Source organism: Chiloscyllium plagiosum, unplaced genomic scaffold, assembly GCF_037043375.1.
Source record: "Chiloscyllium plagiosum isolate Xiang-an unplaced genomic scaffold, Cpla_swu_hap1 HiC_scaffold_5, whole genome shotgun sequence".
Lineage (NCBI taxonomy): Eukaryota > Metazoa > Chordata > Chondrichthyes > Orectolobiformes > Hemiscylliidae > Chiloscyllium > Chiloscyllium plagiosum.
In genome coordinates, this window is record NW_028270143.1 from 90,571,453 (window position 1) to 90,590,460 (window position 19,008).

General features: G+C 40.5%; 2 protein-coding genes across 12 annotated transcripts in view; one reads left to right on the forward strand and one right to left on the reverse strand.

Annotated features, from left to right (window-relative positions):
* The window catches only part of pdss1 (prenyl (decaprenyl) diphosphate synthase, subunit 1), a 56,417-nt gene extending 51,850 nt beyond the window's left edge, over positions 1–4,567 (forward strand). Inside the window, exon 12 of the mRNA XM_043690553.2 lies at positions 4,340–4,567. Coding sequence (XP_043546488.1) covers positions 4,340–4,372 — 33 coding nt within the window. The 3' untranslated portion in view covers positions 4,373–4,567. The remainder of the gene's footprint in view (positions 1–4,339) is intronic.
* The window catches only part of abi1a (abl interactor 1a), a 131,115-nt gene that overhangs the window by 7,581 nt on the left and 104,526 nt on the right, over positions 1–19,008 (reverse strand). For 4 of the 11 annotated variants that reach the window (XM_043690545.2, XM_043690543.2, XM_043690544.2 and 1 more), the window contains 2 exons: positions 13,842–13,942; positions 11,525–11,701 (listed from right to left, as the gene is read on the reverse strand). In XM_043690545.2, coding sequence (XP_043546480.1) covers positions 11,525–11,701; positions 13,842–13,942 — 278 coding nt within the window. Of the gene's footprint in view, positions 1–11,524; positions 11,702–12,957; positions 13,033–13,841; positions 13,943–19,008 lie in introns of all 11 variants that reach the window. The other 7 variants (XM_043690540.2, XM_043690542.2, XM_043690539.2 and 4 more) reach the window with 3 other exon arrangements.

The window sequence follows — 19,008 nt, forward strand, 5'->3', positions numbered from 1 at the left end:
TGATCCAAGAGTCAATTCTGTGAACATTATGCTGCTTTTGCAGTCTTGGATGCATGCAGTCCTGTAATGCAGTTTCACCAAGTGAAATTAGACTTTTAAAATTATAACTGGTGATGCTTGTGGCATGCTTTCCTGAACTAATTGAACTGGGTTGGTCTCTTCACTCAATCGTAATGGTACAGTTAGAGCTGTCCCAGTCTACAAGTTTCTACATGCTACAGGAATGCTATTATACTACTCATGTTCTCAAACCTCATGGTTGCCCAATTTTGCTCAGAATTATATCAGAAGTAGCAATGATATTAATAGCTTATAATACAATAGAGTATATCCCAGTGAGATGACAGTGCTTGGAGCTCTTGTCCAGCAATGGTGGTGTTGCTGCCTCTGGAAAAGCAGCCCTGGACCCAAGCCCTACCTACTCCAGAAATACGTACAACATCCGAAGAGGTTGATTAGAAACATCCAAAGATAGGGTGTGACCTCCAGAAAGACCATGCTGTGTTCAGTCCTATCAATATTGTCAGACAGAATGCATCTGCTGTAGGGAGATTTGTATGGTCAACATAAAGTTTGTTTTTCCATCACTTATGCTGGTCTTTTTTTACCACATACATCCTTCTGGACTCAGTACTATTACTGAATATCAAATATTCTTCGTCATGGACACTGAAGTCCACACAGTGAGTACATCTCACGTCCTTTCTCAGTACTTATTCCAAATGACGTTCAACATGGGAGAAGCATCGATTTCCCCAGATAAGGGAGTGTAGTAGGCAGTTATCAGTATGATATTTCCTTTGTCCAAGTTTAAGCTGATTATGGAACTTTATGGATGCTGCAGGAAACTCTGCACAGAAAATAGTTCTCAAAATTTGCATATCCATCAGCATGATTAATTTGCACTCAGCAAACAGGAGGATATGGCAAATTAGTTGCAAGGGAAGGACATTGTTGAGTATATGAAAGACAAACCTCATGAGATAATTTGAAATTATCCCAGACTTTAAATTTAGAATTGTCCCAAACTTCAGGACAGGCAACAACGAAAAGTGGTCAAGCAGAGGCTGATAGCCAAGTCTGCAAGTTCGGTACCCCTGGGGATGGCCTCAGTCGGGACCTTGAGTTCATGTCACTCTACAGGTGACCCCATTGCACTATACACACGGACAGACTCTCTCATATGCTCATACACCCTCTCACAGACTTATACCCCTTCACACACTCATAATCCAACCCCCCCCCCCCCCCCCCCCCCCAACAACCCCACACACACATACAAGTTTGTGGGATGAATTTGTACTTGCAGAATTACATCTTACTTTGCTTGAATCAGTCTGACCATTGTGACACAGACAGCCTCACAGGGAAGCTCACATTTTCAATGCATTATTTGGGCCGACATGACACCAATTGTTAAAGTTCATTTGAGGACGTCACAAAAATATTTTGCGATTTTCATATGAAAGAACCAAAACCAACATGGTCACTCTAAAAAGGAAAGAGACTTAAACAATCCAGGCCTTTTTCAAGATATAATTTCAGTCACATCGCACTGCAAACTTTTGTTATGAATTCGGTGTCTTACAATCTTATAGTCCACAGCCACCTGAAGGAGCCGCGCTCCAAAAGCTAGTGCTCCCAAATAACTTGAGGGACTATTATCTGGTGTTGTGTAATTTTTTAACTTTGTAGATCCCAGTCCAACACTGGCATCTCCAAATCATAATTTTAAATGGCTGACCACCATATTTGGTCTTGCAAGATTAATATACATTTCAAAAACCAAATGTGAGCAATATTTGTAGTATAGGCTGCTAACTAGGTTAAAGATTAGGTAAAACAAGATATAGATTAAATAAGCAAGCATGGCTTTAAAGGACAACAGACAAGCAGGGAAGTTTAGAATTGGTGAAAGATCAGCTTGTCAGGATTACAACTTAAAGTAGGTGAGCAGGATGGTGCAGCTGCAGTTGTGAAGAGAAACATTCAGTGCTTTTGTGTGACAATGATAGAGGGGACGGATCGTAGTTTTGTTTTAAAAGTAGTACTGTACACTTGGTAATAAGGGTTAAGTTTTAATAGAATTGGGCTTTTTGCAAGGTTTGTAGCTCACGTTGAGGTTTAGGGCGTAGGTTTGATATCCAGATGTTTCATTACCTGGCTAGGTAACATCATCAGTGGCGACCTCCAAGTGAAGCGAAGCTGTTGTCTCCTGCTTTCTAATTATATCTTTCTCCTGGATGGGGTTCCTGGGGTTTGTGGTGATGTCATTTCCTGTTCGTTTTCTGAGGGGTTGATAGATGGCGTCTAGATCTATGCATTTGTTTATGGCGTTGTGGTTGGAGTGCCAGGCCTCTAAGAATTCTCTGGCATGTCTTTGCTTAGCCTGTCCCAGGATAGAGGTGTTGTCCCAGTCAAAACCACCATTTCGACTGGGACAACACATCTATCCTAGGACAGGCTAAGCAAAGACATGCCAGAGAATTCCTAGAGGCCTGGCACTCCAACCACAATGCCATAAACAAACACATAGATCTAGATATCATCTATCAACCCCTCAGAAAACGAAAGGAAATGACATCACCACAAACCCCAGGAACCCCATCCAGGACAAATATATAAATAGAAAGCAAGAGACAACAGCTTCGCTTCACTTGGAGGTCGACACTGATGTTACCTAGCCAGGTAATGAAACGTCTGGATATCAAACCTACAGCTCAGCGGGCAAACCCTAGAGTTGGGCTTTATACATTAAACCAGCATTATCAAGAAAAAAAAAGTGTTTGTCAACAGGACTACATTTTAAAAAAATTAAAATATCCTGAATAATGTCAAAGTCATAGCTCCATCTGCAATTTGAGCATAGGATCATCTCACTATGGAGATTTTTAATCTTATTAGGTTAGGAAAATGCAACCAAAAATTATTCCTTTTTATTCATTTGATAAGTTAACACTGATTAAAAGATACAGACATCAATAGCCATTTCTGACAATGAGGTCGCAAAAAACCACAAATTCAAAGGGCACTTATGCAGAACTGTTTTTTTAAGCCCTATGCTTCAAAAGTAAAGCGAAGCCTGTAAACTGGACAATTTAGGAAATTATATTAGTTGTTTTCTTATAGGTTTTCTCAAAATATTTGCATATGTACACAGTACGTGCTGCAAAACATTGACAATCTTAAAGAATAGGATCAATGGTGCTGGAAGAGCACAGCAGTTCATGCAGCATCGAAGAGCTTCAGCAAAATCGACGTTTCGGGCAAAAGCCCTTCATCAGGAATAAATATTTCCCTCCCCACCCCTTTCCGCCTTCCGCAAAGACTGTTCCCTCCGTGACTACCTGGTCAGGTCCACACCCCCCTACGACCCATCCTCACATCCTGGCACTTTCCCCTGCCACCGCAGGAACTGTAAAACCTGTGCCCACACCTCCTCCCTCACCTCTATCCAAGGCCCTAAAGAAGCCTTCCATATCCATCAAAATTTTACCTGCACATCCACCAATATCATTTATTGTATCCGTTGCTCCCGATGCGGTCTCCTCTACACTGGGGAGACTTGGCGCCTCCAAGCAGAGCGCTTCAGGGAACATCTCCGAGACACCCGCACCAATTAACCACACCGCCCTGTGGCCCAACATTTCAACTCCCCCCCCCCCCACTCTGCCGAGGACATGGAGGTCCTGGGCTTCCTTCACCGCCGCTCCCTCACCGCCAGACGCCTGGAGGAAGAACGCCTCATCTTCCGCCTCGGAACACTTCAACCCCAGGGCATCAATGTGGACTTCAACAGCTTCCTCATTTCCCCTTCCCCCACCTCATCCTAGTTTCAAACTTCCAGTCCCCTTGACTTGTCCGGACTTGTCCGACCTGCCTAGCTCCTTTTCCACCTATCCACTCCACCCTCTCCTCCCTGACCTATCACCTTCATCTCCTCCCCCACTCACCCATTGTACTCTATGCTACTCTCTCCCCACCCCCACCCTCCCCTAGCTTATCTCTCCACGCTTCAGGCTCTCTGCCTTTATTCCTGATGAAGGGCTTTTGCCCGAAACGTCGATTTTGCTGAAGCTCCTCGATGCTGCCTGAACTGCTGTGCTCTTCCAGCACCATTGATCCAGAATCTGGTTTCCAGCATCTGCAGTCATTTTTTTACCAATCTTAAAGAATAGCCCTATTCAATAATAATATCAAGACTGCCCCTGCCTCACAACAGTATTTAACTTTGTTCACCTAACAGTTTACATTCTCAATGCCAACTTTATCTTAAATTGCTCATTCTTGGAGCAGAATGCATCATTAGCCCTGAATTGAGTTTCAATTCTGTTTACAGCATACCAACATTACAAATAACAGGACAATTTGACTGTTCTCATCTGTCGAGAAAGTAGTGGAACAGATCGCAAAGAAAGAGAAAGTAAACAAGAGTGAAAACTTTTCAGTTTCCTGATCAAGCAGCAAGTCTACAAGAAAAGAAGAGTTAAAAGCACAAGTAGACATTCAGCTCCTCGAGCCTGCTTGACTATTCAATAAGGTCATGGCTGATCTGTTTGTGATACAAACTTCATTTTCTCTTGTACCATCAATAAACGATGATTTCCCCATCTAACAAAAATCCATCCACCTGAGCCAGTGAGTTCAGAAGTTGCCCAAGCTTCAGAAAAAAATATTCCTCTTGGAGAGTCCAGAGCTACGGGGACACTGTTTTATCATTAGGGGTCACCCTTTTGGGTCAGATGAGAAGTTTGTTTTGTCCACCTCATCAAGACCATTTAATTTGCACACTACAATCAAAATACCCTTCACTCTGAGCTCCAGTGGAAACAAGCTCAAACTGTCCAGCTTATCCTCATAAGACACACAGGTAATATAGTAAATCTGCATAGAATCATGGAATCCCTACAGTGTGGAACAGCCCCTTCTGCCCAACAAGTCCACACTGATGCTCCGAAGAGTAACCCACCCAAACCATTCCCTTACCCTATTGTCCTATATTTACCCAGTTTTGAGAAGATTTGTAGCTCAGGTTGAAGTTCTGGATGTAGGTTTGCTCATTGAAAATGAACCTTCCAGCTCAGTGAACAACCTACATCCACATCCTATATTTACCTCTGACAAATGCTATCATCCATGAGCTCTACGGGCAATTTAGCATGACCAATTCACCTAACCTCCACATCTTTGGATTGTGGGAGGAAACCCATGCAGACACAGGGAGAATGTGTGGAGTTTGCACAAACAATAGCCTAAAGCTGGAATCAAACCCAGGTCCTTGGCGCTGAGGCGCAGCGGTGCCCAGTCTGTCTGAATAGCCTCCATTAAAATTTAGATCTTTCTTGAAGTGAGGAAGAAACCAAACCTCCATGGTATGGGAGATGCAGTCTCACAAATGTCTTCCTTAAAAAAAAAGGGATAAATATGCTGCTTGTTATGTTGAATTCCTTTTATAATACATGAGAACAATCTATTAGCTTCCTGGGTTGCTTGTTGTATCTGCACACTAGCTTTTGACTCATGCACTAGAATACCTAAATCCCTCTGCACCTCAATTCTGCAAGTTGTTCCCCATTTAAATAACACACGCTTGTTTTTCATGCCAAAGTGAACAAATTCACATTTTCCACAATATACTTCATCTGCCAGATCTTGACTCAAGATATTTAGACAGACTTAGTGACAACTGGAAATCAACATCCTTCTATTAATCAAAGCCAAAGATTCAGGAGAGTTATACAACTTCACCCCTTAAAGCCAAAACTCAAAAAAACTCAGAAACAGGAAGAAAAAGAGTCAAAGAGATGCACAGCATGGAACCAGACCCTTCGGTTCAACTTGCCCATGCCAACCAGATATCCCAACCCAATCTAGTTCCACCTGCCAGCACCTGGCCAGATCCATCCAAACCCTTCCTATTCATACACCCATCCAGATGCCTTTTAAATGTTACAATCGTATAGGCCTCCACCACTTCCTCTGGCAGCTTACTCCATACACGTACCGCCCTCTGTGAAAAAGTTGCCCCTTAGGTCTCTTTTATATCTTGCCCCTCTCACTCTAAACCTATGCCCTCTAGTTCTTGACTCCCCGACCCCAGGGAAAAGAATGTCTATTTATCCTATCCATGCTCATGATTTTATAAACCTCTATAAAGGTCACCCCCTCAGCCTTCAACGCTCCAGGAAAAACAGCCCTAGCCTAGTCAACCTCTTCCTATAGCTCAAATCCTCCAACCTTGGCAACATCCTTGTAAATCTTTTCTGAACCCTTTCAAGTTTCGCAACATCTTTCCGATAGAAGGAGACCAGATTTGCACACAATATTCCAACAGTGGCCTAACCAATGTCCTGTACAGCCGCAACGTGACCTCCCAACTCCTGTACTCAATACTCTGACCAATAAAGGAAAGCATACCAAACACCTTCTTCACTACCTATCTACCTGTGACGTAACTTTCAAGGAACTATGAACCTGCACTCCAAGGTTTCTTTGTTCAGCAACACTCCTAGGACCTTACCATTAAGTGTATACGTCCTGCTAAGATTTTCTTTTTCAGAATGCAGCACCTCACATTTATCTAAATTAAACTCCATCTGCCACTTCTCAGCCCATTGTAATTTGAGGTAACCTTCTTTGCTATCCACTGCACCTCCACTTTGGGTGTCATCTGCAAATTTTTTTAACTATGACTCTTATGCTCACATCCAAATCATTTATATAAATGATGAAAAGTAGAGGACCCAGCACCAATCCCTGTGGCACACCACTGGTCACAGGCCTCCAGTCTGAAAAACAACCCAACACCACCGTGTCTTCAATCTTTGAGCCAATTCTCCCTTTTACCATGAGATCTAACCTTGCTAATCAGTCTCCCATGGGGAACCTTGTCGAAAGCCTTACTGAAGTCCATGTAGATTACACCTGCGCTCATCAATCCTCTTTGTTACTTCTTCAAAAAACTCAATCAAGTTTGTGAGACACGATTTCCCATGCACAGAGCCATGTTGACTATCCCTAATCAGTCCTTACCTTTCCAAATACATGTACATCCTGTCCCTCAGGATTCCCTCCAACAACTTGCCCACCACTGACGTCAGGCTCACTGGTCTATAGTTCCCTGGCTTGCCTTATCACCTTTCTTAAACAGTGGCACCACGTTAGCCAACCTCCAGTCTTCCGGCACCTCATGTGTAACTATTGACGTTACAAATACCTCAGCAAGGAGCCCAGCAATCACTTCCCTAGCTTCCCACAGAGTGGGAAACATACCTAGCCTAGTCAACCTCTCCCTGAGACCAGATTTGCACACAATATTCCAACAGTGGCCTAACCAATGTCCTGTACAGCCGCAACATGACCTCCCAAAAGCATACTGAAGCATCAGTACTGGAAATGACAGCACACACTGGGCTGCCCATAAAAATGTCTTTTTATTGAGGATACTGGAGAGATTAATGCACGCAGGTTAGCATAGCATTTCAGCAAATTTTGTGCAAGAAATTGAAATTTTTAAAATTGGGAAATGCAACATCCATTAAAGCAATAGGATTGGTTGGGAATTGCCACACAAGCATTTGTTCTTAAGTGTTTCCCTCGCGGGGGGGGTGGGAGCGGAGAGAGAAAGACTCGATTGGTGGTTTGACCAGAGGGTCACTATGCTTCAGTCAAGGTGAATGGTTGAGGAGGAACGTCCTTTGTGGTAAGCTCAACCAGTGCAAGATCTGAATCTATGCTGCTGGTATCTCTATGCATCACATTCAATCAAATGAGCTAATTGACCCATACAAGTAATTTGGATTTCTCTAACCATTTTTAGCACATCTGCTTGTACAGATTTCACTAATTGCAAAAAGGTACATAAACTGTTCTTCAGCCCTGATGGAAGATCACTTGCATGAAACGGATTCTCTCCACAGATGACACTTGAACTGTGGAGTATTGCCAGCATTATTTTATTTCACATTTCCAACACCTGCAATATTTTAGTTTTTGAGTTACTTTTCCTCACTGAAATGAACTTTTTAAATTAAAAGCAATATTGAGCATCTGGTCATTTAATTTGAGAAAGATTTCAATCTTGTATACAAAGTTAAAAGACAGACGAACACCTCAGAGCTGTGCAACTGCAACAAATTCTTGAGAACACATGGAAGACAGCATGAAAGATGGAACATATAAAATGTGTCAACAGGCATACATCTCAAAAACAGCTGTAACACCAAATAGATGCATTTTGAGTGCTAGGGTGGTATGCACAAATCTATCATAAGTAGACATATTGCTCTTGTATTGAAACTTTTTGAGTGATTATACATTTTTGTAGTGCTACACCACATTACTCTACTTTAAATATGAATACTTCCCTATAATCACAGCTACAGTTTTGGTTCCATGGCAATCAAATACACAAAGGTGCTTCGTTTTTTATTGACTGGTAATCCTCTGAAATTTTATTGAAAAGTTTTTTGTTCATTTCATGAAAGCAGGTTCTTTTTCCTATTCAGTGAATCTGCAGGATAAGAAAGTCTTCATAGAACAAAATAATTGAGAATGAGAACAAAAAATCAGGATTGAGTGTTCCTCAACTTAAGTTCTATGAAATTACCATATGTGAATCAATCTTTTCATGTGTGAAACATAACACAGTTGTTAAAATGACACTGATGTGCCAAAAAGGCAATTTAATATCCTTTGGCTTAAAATAGCAAGGTCAGTGCTTCAGTGGAGTATATTTATGGTCAGAAAAATGCAAAGAATTTACACAAAAGTTATTAAAAGCTATATTGGTCAGAAATGACCACATTTAGTTGTGTTTAATTATTAGTAGCCAATCTTAAACCCTGTGGGTCTAACCCAGGTTATTGGCTTCCATTAATTTGATTAAACTGAGATAACAAAGGTCACCAACCTAGTTTCTGCATTTAATTCCAATATCCTAACTTTTACAATTACTCCATACTCAATGTCTAAGCAACAGAGGTACTTGCCAGAAAGAAACCAAATATTGCCATGCAAAATGAACAAGGAATGTTAAAGTAGAAACAGGGTGACACTTCAGGTTCAGTATCTGTCAGGTTGTTGTTGAAGATAAAGGACTGAATCTTTATTTCTGATATTTGTTATAAGATGATTGTTTCAAATAGGTTTACATGAAATGGTTTGAAGTTTACTGAACACAAAAAATAAGAGAAAAGTGTTTTGAATAGATTAGCAAGAGGCTGCCAATGACTGATCACCATGGTAAATAAAATTGCAAAACTAAACCTATCATTCAGCCAGGTTTCACTCTGAACTTCTACTTATCCAGTATTACCATTTGTAATGACAATCTGAACTTCAACTCTGTCTGCATCTCCTATTTTAAATATTCTGCTACTGAACAGCATGTCTTCAGCTGCTGAGAACCCAAGGCCAAGAATCTGATTAGATTAGATTCCCTACAGTGTGGAAACAGGCCGTTCAGCCCAACCAGTCCACACCGATCCTCGAAGAGTAACCCACCCGGACCCATTTCCCTCTGACTAATGCACCTAACACTATGGGCAATTTAGCATGGCCAATTCACCTGGCCTACACATCTTTGGACTGTGGGAGGAAACTAGAGCACCCAGAGGAAACCCACGCAGACATGGGAAGAATGTGCAAACTCCACACAGACTGTCGCCCAAGGCTGGAATCGAACCTGGGACCCTGGTACTGTAAGGCAGCAGTGCAGGCATTTAAAACCTACCACTCAAGGTTTTTGGTCATTTAACCCATTATCTCCTGGCATGTCTGCTGAATGATAGGAGGGCAATGGTAGCATAGTGACAATGTCACTGGGCTCGTAATCCAGAGAACCAGGCTAAACCTCTGGCAGCTGTTTGAATTAAATTCTAATTAATGACCTGAAATCTAAAGCTCGTATCAGCAATAAACTATGAATGATGGCGTAAAAACCTGTTTACACTAATGTAGGAACAAATGCTGTACTAAAAACAACAAATGCTGGAGATCACAGCAGGTCAGACAGCACCCATGGGGAGAGAGGAAGCTAATGTTTCGAGTCTAGATGACTCTTCATCAGAGCTGAAGTGAAGTCACTTCACTTCAGCTCTGATGAAGAGTCATCTAGACTCTAAACATTAGCTTGCTCTCTCCCCATGGGTGCTGTCTGACCTGCTGTGATCTCCAGCATTTTACACTGAAGTTCTTAGTGTTGGAAATCTGCAGTTCTTACCTGGTCTGGTCTACATGCAACTTTTAGATCCACAGTAATACAAATGGCCCTTAGCTGCACACAGAAATGGCTTATATGCTAATTCAATGCAAGGGCAATTAATGCTGGCCTTCACAGCAATGCCCATTTCCCAGGAAAGTTAGCCTTTGGGCATTTCAAAACACATTAGAAACATACAAGTGTGGCTGTTTCAGTTACCTGGATTGGAGTGGAACCAGAAATCACAACTCATTTAACCACAGCTTTAACAGTTTGTTTTTCATACAAGTGCTTAAAAGGCAATGGCAAAAAGTACCAGAGATTACATTTTTTCCCCAATGTTAAAAATGGTGTTTTTGTTTAAGGACAGCTTAGGATGACTGTTGCTAAGAGCAACTTTGATGGCCTCAGAAATTATTTAACGATGTCAAAAAGGTTTACATAATTATAAATGGAGAAACTAACCATCAAACTTTGTGCATTGAAAGGATTTTACCAGTTTATTTCAAATATAGCATACAAGCATGTTACGGATGCCAAATCAAACGCTTAGGATTAGCCAAGTTGCCAAAATTCAGATAGTTCATTCTTTTTACAAATCTGCAATTAGTGTATGCATTACAAATATGACATGTCAGAAAATGTAGTTTGAGATTATAACAGTCGCAAAAATCCCTCAGTTATAGGCATTGCTGAAAATATAGTGATCCAGCCATGTGCATGCTTCTAATGTTTAGGAAGCCTAACTGGTACCAGGCAGCTGTTTGTTACCCTGCTGGGATATTCCCTCTTCCTCCCCAATGACTTCCAAGCATCCTGTCTCAGAAACATCTGTTAAATATCAGACATGAAACAGAGTTTGGAAATTATCCTGCAGAAAAAGCCTCTCCACAGTCTGTTGGTGACCAAACTATCTAAAGAACTACATAAATTCAGTTTTCTGTGGGTGGGTGTGGCACTTAGAATTTGTTCTCAATATTAATTTGCTGCAACAAGTCCAAATATACCTAATAAACGTAGCTTAAAAAAATCAATTTTACCACAACACATCCCACTTTGACGAACAATAATAGTAATTTTCTTTTGAGGGAGAATAAGTAAAAAAAATTAAAATTCAATTTTGAACGATCAGGAAAAAAGACAAGAGCAAACTATAGGTCATATAGAAATAAATACACGATCTGTGTTACAAAGTCAGAACGGAACCTAAAGTATAATTATCTGTGGGATAATAAAGATGTAGGAAAATGAACTGAAAGACCTTCATTAGCTCAATATACAACAATTGTTGTACATTTAGTAGTATTAAAGTAGAAGCCTTACTTGAATTTTGAGCATAAAGAGGGCCACCATTAACATGAGGCTGCACAGAAAATTGAGAAGTCACTGAAGGATTTCGCCTGAAGCCCCCCGAAGATACTGTAGAGGTGGTGGAATTGTGCCGAGAGATCTGCCTGGTCATTGTACTGTATTGGGAGCCAGGAGCCGAACCAGGGCCAGCTGAAAGCATTGAAATCACAGCAGGGAAGAAAAGAGAAATATGCATTATTCCGTAATTTCTGAAAAAGGTATCGATCAGTGGAAGATCCTCAAACCAACCATAAGAGAAATAAAATGCAATGGGATAAATTAAGTTTTAGTTTTATCACATTTGTGAAATATCTGAAATTCCTGCAAGTTCCTTGAAACTTAAATTGACACAAACGTCTCATTTACAAGTCGTACTTCTCCCATTCTGCCACAGGTCCTACTCAATTCACCATTTTCAGGAAAAACATCAGACAACATTCAGGTGATTGATATATAAGCTACTCATACTTTCCACAGTAGTCCAAAGAGAAGCGCTATTCCCTATTCATTGTCCTGGTCGCTATAGGCATGCAGAGATTCAAAAGAATCTAACCCTTACATCACCAATACCAACGGCAAACAATCAAGGTGATAGCAAGAGAGTAAGATTAGTGGAAGCTTTATTTATTTTAAAAGTATTATTGTAAAGCTTAAATTCAGAAGGATTGATACATTTAATGTCAAATTAATAATCCTTTAAAAGCTCTTATGCATTTAAAAAGGAAAAAGGGATTTGATCCATGTTAGTGTCATGACTAGGGCAATCAAAACAACATCTGCATTATGACAACCCCAAACTTCCCAAAATCCAGTAAACAAAAAAAACTCTGCAGAAATGTAATCTGGGCTGGGGTGGGGAGTTTCTTCTTAATCTAAAGCAGCTGGCTAAGTTATGCATACCAAAAGAGGTTTGAAGTTCAATTCCCAGTGTCTATATTTTTGATTGAAAAGTGGTGGTGATGAAAAAAGCAACATAAAGAAAATCAAATTGGCGTATGGTCAATGGACAACATTAGAGTCTGATTTGATACTTCCTACATTAAAATTACAGCCATTCATATCATTGACCATGAAACCACCTTCCATCAAAAAAAATTATTTGAGGAAAGTAAAACTGGTCAATAAAACAAAAGACCTTCAGTTAGTTGTTAATAACATATCCTTTTAAAAGTTACTGGACAGCTCATCAACTTTAATTCAGTAGTGATCTTGCTTTAAATACACTAACATGGATTAAAATATATTTGGAAATATGACAAATAGCTCCTTATAACCCAAAAACATTCCAAAGTTTTAGTATTTGCACCCCAAGAAAAATCAACACCATTTTCCCACAGTGATTATAAGTTAGCTGTGAAAGGACAAATGCATCGAGTGCTGTATTTCTAAGCAGCAGCCAGTCTCACCTATGAAACCGCCCACTGGCAGTGGAGGTGGTGGTGGCGGCAGGGATGGGGCTCCAGCAGGGACAGAATATGATGCTAACAAAAAAAAAGTCAAATTATCATCTTAACAAATTTATCCAGCAGTTCTTTAAATATTAAGTTTTAAGAAATAAGGAATTCCAAAGCCACTGGACAAAATTATAAAATTGTTGACAGTATGTCAGCAAATGCATATGCCACATTTGTATGTTTGTGAATGAGTGGTGATGGAATGTCAATATCATAACAAGAAATAGACTGTCAAAATAAAAAGGGACAGGAGCAGGGCAGGTCATCTCTTACAAACCCATTGTTCGACCTGAAGCATAGCTTTAGTTGTAATATTGCAAAGTACATAATTCAAGAAATAAGAACAGATTGGACAACAAAGCCATTCAAGCCTTCAGGTCATTCAATACAGTCAATGCAGATCTTTCATCTCAACTCAAATTTTCCACCAGCTAGCCATATCCTCCATTCTAGGGATAAGTCAAACATTTATCTCGAACCCTGAATATATTCTATATCAAATCAACAACATTTGGGCCAGACAATGTTAAAGATTCGCAACCCACCAATTCAATTTGTCTCATCTCACCTTCAAATGATTATGCCCCCTTTGCTGAGCTACGCTCCCATTAGTCTTTCAGATCAATGGTTTTTCAGCAGATTGGATCTGATGAAATTAATTGACTCAGAATGATAACTGATCTCTAAATTTTGCTGACAATATTTCTAGGATTTGCCACATTTACTATAACGATATCCACTTGTTAAAAAGTACAGGGCAACTAATTCAAAAAACCAACTTAAAACAAGATTTTAACATCTACCATTAACGTGTAAAATGTTGGACATGTACAGACCTGGCAAAAGAGTGGGTGGTGAGGGTGTAGGCACAGCAATTGGAATGCCTATACTGCTGCTCCCACTATTTTCTCTGCTTCCACTTCCTCCACTGCTTCCACTATAAAAGAACACAATTAAAAACACAATCAGATAACAGAAAAAACACCTCTAAGTTCCAGATCTAACAGCTGTAGTTTCTCAGCTGCAAGTCTACATGCAAGCTCTAAGTCTCAGCTGGCTGTTCAACCAAAGGTTTAACATTCAAAGCCAATCCTGTCCTCACTGCACACAGATACATGGTTTTAGTAATGGGTGTTGGATCTGAATCTGAAAGAGAAAATGGTCACCATTTCAACATTCCATAACATTCAGATGGTCAAATTGCACTTCTTCCAGTCTGGTGAAGGTCAACAAACTCAACCAGGGCATTTTCTAGCATGTACAGCTTGCCAATATTTTTAGTTTCTATCGTTCCTCCCCCAAAGTCACAACCAAGAATTTCAACTTGAATCCAGATGAAAACACACAAATAATAAACTAGAAAGAAATATTTTAAAAAGTTGCAATGTTATAATATACCAACAATTAGACATTTACTAAAGCATTGAACCATTAAGATATATAACTTCCGGAAGACTACAAGTGAAATAAGAGTGCCTAAAACTTACAGCCTATTAGATTGCAACACCTTCACTCATTCCCTGGACTCAATATGCCACAGCTGTTAACAAGAACAAAGAAAATTTACAGCCCAGGAACAGGCCCTTCAGCCCTCCAAGCCTGAGCCGATCCAAATGTACTGTCTAAGCCTGTCAGTCAATTCCTAAGCATCTGATTCCCTCTGCTCCCCACCTACTCTTGCATCTGTCCAGACGCATCTTAAATGAATTAACCGTGTCTGCCTCTACCACCTCTACTGGCAACGCGTTCCAAATGCCCACCACCCTCTGTGTGAAGTACTTACCGCATGTATCCCCCCCTTAAACTTTCCACCTCTCGCTTTGAAAGCATGACCTCTCATTATTGAATCCTTCACCCTGGGAAAAAGCTTGTCTCTATCCACCCTGTCTATACTCTTCATGGTTTTGTTAACCTCAATCAGGTCCCCCACCTCAATCTCCTTTTTTCTAGTGAAAATAAACCTAACCTACTCAACCTCTCTTCATAGCTAGCACTTTCCATAACAGGCAACATCCTCATAAACCTTCTCTGCACCCTCTCCAAAACGTTCACATCCTTTTAGTAATGTGTCGCCGATACTGTACACAGTATTCTAAAACACGGCCGAACCAATGTCTTTGTACAATTTTAACATGACTTGCTAGCTGTTATACTCAATACCCCGTCCGATGAAGGCAAGCATACTATATGCCTTCTTGACAACTCTATCCTCCTGTGCAGCAACCTTCAGGGTACAATGGACCTGCACTCTCTGCCCATCAGCTTTTCCCAAGGCTCTTCCATTCATTGTATAATTCGGTCTAGAATTAGACTTGTCTAAATGCAGCCCCTCACATTTGTCTAGATTGAATGCCATTTGCCACTTTTCCACCCAACCCTCCAGTCTATGTCTATCCTCCTGTATTCTCTGACAGTCCCTTATGCTTTCTGCCACTCCACCAATTTTTGTGTCATCTGCAAACTTGCTGATCATACCAACAGTGCCCTCTTCTAGATCATTTATGTATATTACAAACAACAGTGGCCCCAATACTGACCCCTGTGGAACACCACTGGTTAACTTTCTCCATTTCGAGAAACTCCCTTCAATACTACTGTCTCCTGTTACTCAACCAGTTCTTTATCCACCTAGCTGGAACACCTTCCACACCATGTGACTTCACTTTCTCCATTAGTTTATCAAACCTTATCAAACGCCTTACTAAAATCCATGTATATGACATCTATAGCCCTTCCTTCATCTATCAACTTGGTCACTTCCTTAAAAGAAGTCTATTAAGTTGGTAAGGCATGATCTCCCCCGCACAAAACCATGTTTTCCATCACTGATAAGCTCATTCCTTTCCAAATATAAATAGATCCTCTCTCTCAGTATCCTCCTCCAGCAACTCCCCCACCACCGATGTCAGGCTCACTGGTCTGTAGTTACCTGGAATATCTCTACTACCCTTCTTGTAGAGGTGGACAACATGAGCAACCACGTATCCGGTGAGAATTATTGCTGTATCTCTAAAGCATTACATTCAATAGATTTTTACTGCTATCCGATATGCATCTGAAAAGCAGATGGAATTCCCACTGCAAGGGACAAATAATTAGCTTAATCTATATTACAGCTGATTGTCATGAAAGGTAAGCAGTCCTCTAACGAACACTTTAGATTTGAAGAGCAAATAGATCTGGTGAGCAATTCTTCATACGCAACTACTTAACATGAACAAGTCAATTACTTAATTTATTTTGTTGTTACATACAGAGGAACCTCGATTATCTGGCATTCTATTATCCAAATATTGGATTATCCAACAAGATCGCAAGGTCCCGATGCTGGGCTAACCAAGTTATCTGGAATTCGATTAACCAAATGAAATACTCCCTGGCCATGTACTTTGGATAATTGAGGTTCCTCTGTACAGGGTTTAAATATATGCAAATATGATTGAATGTAATTCAAAGCAATTTATTGTCTATGAAATACTCTGAAAACAAGGGGTACAATTATGAAAAACAACTTAAGATAGAAAATACAGGTTGTTTTTCAAGATTTCTCAAAGCCTGAAATTACAAAATCTATAAGAACGCAAGAACGAGGAGCAGGAGTAGGCCATCTGGCTCTTCGAGCCTGCTCTGCCACTCACGATCAAGATCATGGCTGATTTTTCATAGACTCAGTTCCACTTATCTGCGTTCCCGCCATACTCCTAAATTCCTTTATTGTTCAAAAAAAATCTATCTATTGTAGCTTGAAAAATGTTTACTGATGTAGCATCAACGACTTCACTGGGCAAAGAATTCCAGAGATTCACAACCCTCCGGGTGAAGAAGTTCCTTCTCGATTCAGTTCTAAATCTGCTCCCTCTAATCTGGAGACACTGCCCTCTTGTCCTAGTTTCACCTGCCAGTGCAAACATCCTCTCTACTTAGATCTTATCTATTCCCTTCATAATTTTATGTTTCTGTAAGATCCTGCCTCATTCTTCTGAATTCCAATGAATATAATCCCAGTCTACTCAGTCTCTCCTCATAAGACTACCCTCTCAACTCCAGAATCAACCTAATGAACTTCCTCTGCACCCCCTCCAGTGCCAGTACATCCTTTCAAAGTAAGGATACCAAAACTGCACACAGTACTCCAGGTGTGGCCTCACTAGCACCCTATACAGCTGCAACATAACCTTCCTGCTTATAAACTCAATCCCTTTAGCAATGAAGGACAAAATTCGACTTGCCTTCCTAATTACTTGTAGTACCTGCAAACCAACCCTCTGTGATGCATGCACAAGGACACCCAGGTCCCACTGCATAGCAGTATGCTGCAACGTTTTACCATTCAAGTAATAATTCCTTTGTCTGTTACACTTACCAAAATGGTTGACTTCACATTTATTAACACTATTCCATCTAGCAGACCTTTGCCCACTCACTTAAATTATCTATGTTCCTCTGCAAAGTTCCACAGTCTTCTCCACACGTTGCTCTTCCAAATCATCTTAGTGTCATCTGCAAACTAGGACACACTACACATCACCCCAACTCCAAAACAACAACGTAAATTGTGAATAATTGCAGTCCCTAAACTTATCGAGGTACACCACTAGTCACTGATTACCAACCAGAATAGCACTCATTTATCCCCACTTTTTGCTTCCTGTTAGTCAACTAATCCTCTGTCCATGCTAATACTTTACCCGTAATACCATGCATCTTTATCTTACGTAGCAGTCTCTTGTGCGGCACCTTGTTGAAGGCCTTTTGGAAATCCAAATAAACCACATCCACTGCATCCCTGTTGTCCACCTTGCTCATAACTTCTTTATAGAATTCCAAAAGAATTCCCTTCATGAACCCATGCTGCATCTGCCCAACAGAACAATTCCTACCTCGATACCTTGCTATTTCTTTCTTGATAACAGACTCTAGCATCGTCCCCACTATAGAGCTAACCAGTCTCTAATTCCCCATCTTTTGTCTACCTCCCTTTTTAAACAGTGGTGTCACATATGCAGTTTTCCAATCTCTTGGAACTGTCCCAGAATCCAACAAGTTTTTGGAAAATTATCACAAGTGCACTTACTATTTCTCCCATCATCTCTTAGTACTCTGGGATGCACTGTATTGGGGCCAGGAGACTTGCCTATCCTTAGCTCCATTAGCTTACTAAACATTACCTCTTCCATAATAATGATTATTTCCAGATCCTCACCTACCTTAGTTTCTCCATCAATTACTGGCATGTTATTAGTGTCATCCACTGTGAAGACTGATACAAAACACCTGTTCAACACCTCTGCCATTTCACCATATCCCATGAATCTCTCATTCTACTCTGCTGTGCTTGGAAAGGCACTATATTGTCAGCTTCAAATAATTGTTATTGATTGATTGAAAAATCTCTGTTGATATTATGACACGAGGAACTTGAAACCAGACTCCTGGCCTAGATGTAGGGACACTACCACTGTACCACAATGAAATGTTATACCCTTATGAAACTACCAATTCCCACTTTCATTCTTCAACTAATTAAAAGAGACCAAAATTGTGGCTAGTTCAGTGCTTGCGCACTTAGAAATTAACATTAAGAAATATTACTTATTTTGTCAATGCTCTGAAAGCTAATACAATATTTCTAGCTCTGAATTGAGAAAAATTTATTTAGTCAATAGCAATGGGCAGGAATAGGTATATACTACAGGGAAAGAGGTATAACTGGGTAAAAGGCAATTATGATGAGATTAGGCAAGGTTTAGGATGCGCAGGACAGGGAATGAAACTGCAGGGGATGGACACACTTGAAATGTGCCGCTTATTCAAGAAACAGCTACCCTGGGTCCTTGATAGGTATATATCCATCAGGTATTGAGTAGGGTCAAGAGAGGGAGCCATAGTTTACTAAAGTTGAAGCTCTTGTGAAGAGGAAGAGGAAGAGGAAGAGGAAGGTGAAGAGGAAGGTGAAGGGGAAGGCTTATGTGAGGATGAGGCACAAAGGTTCAGTGGGCTTGA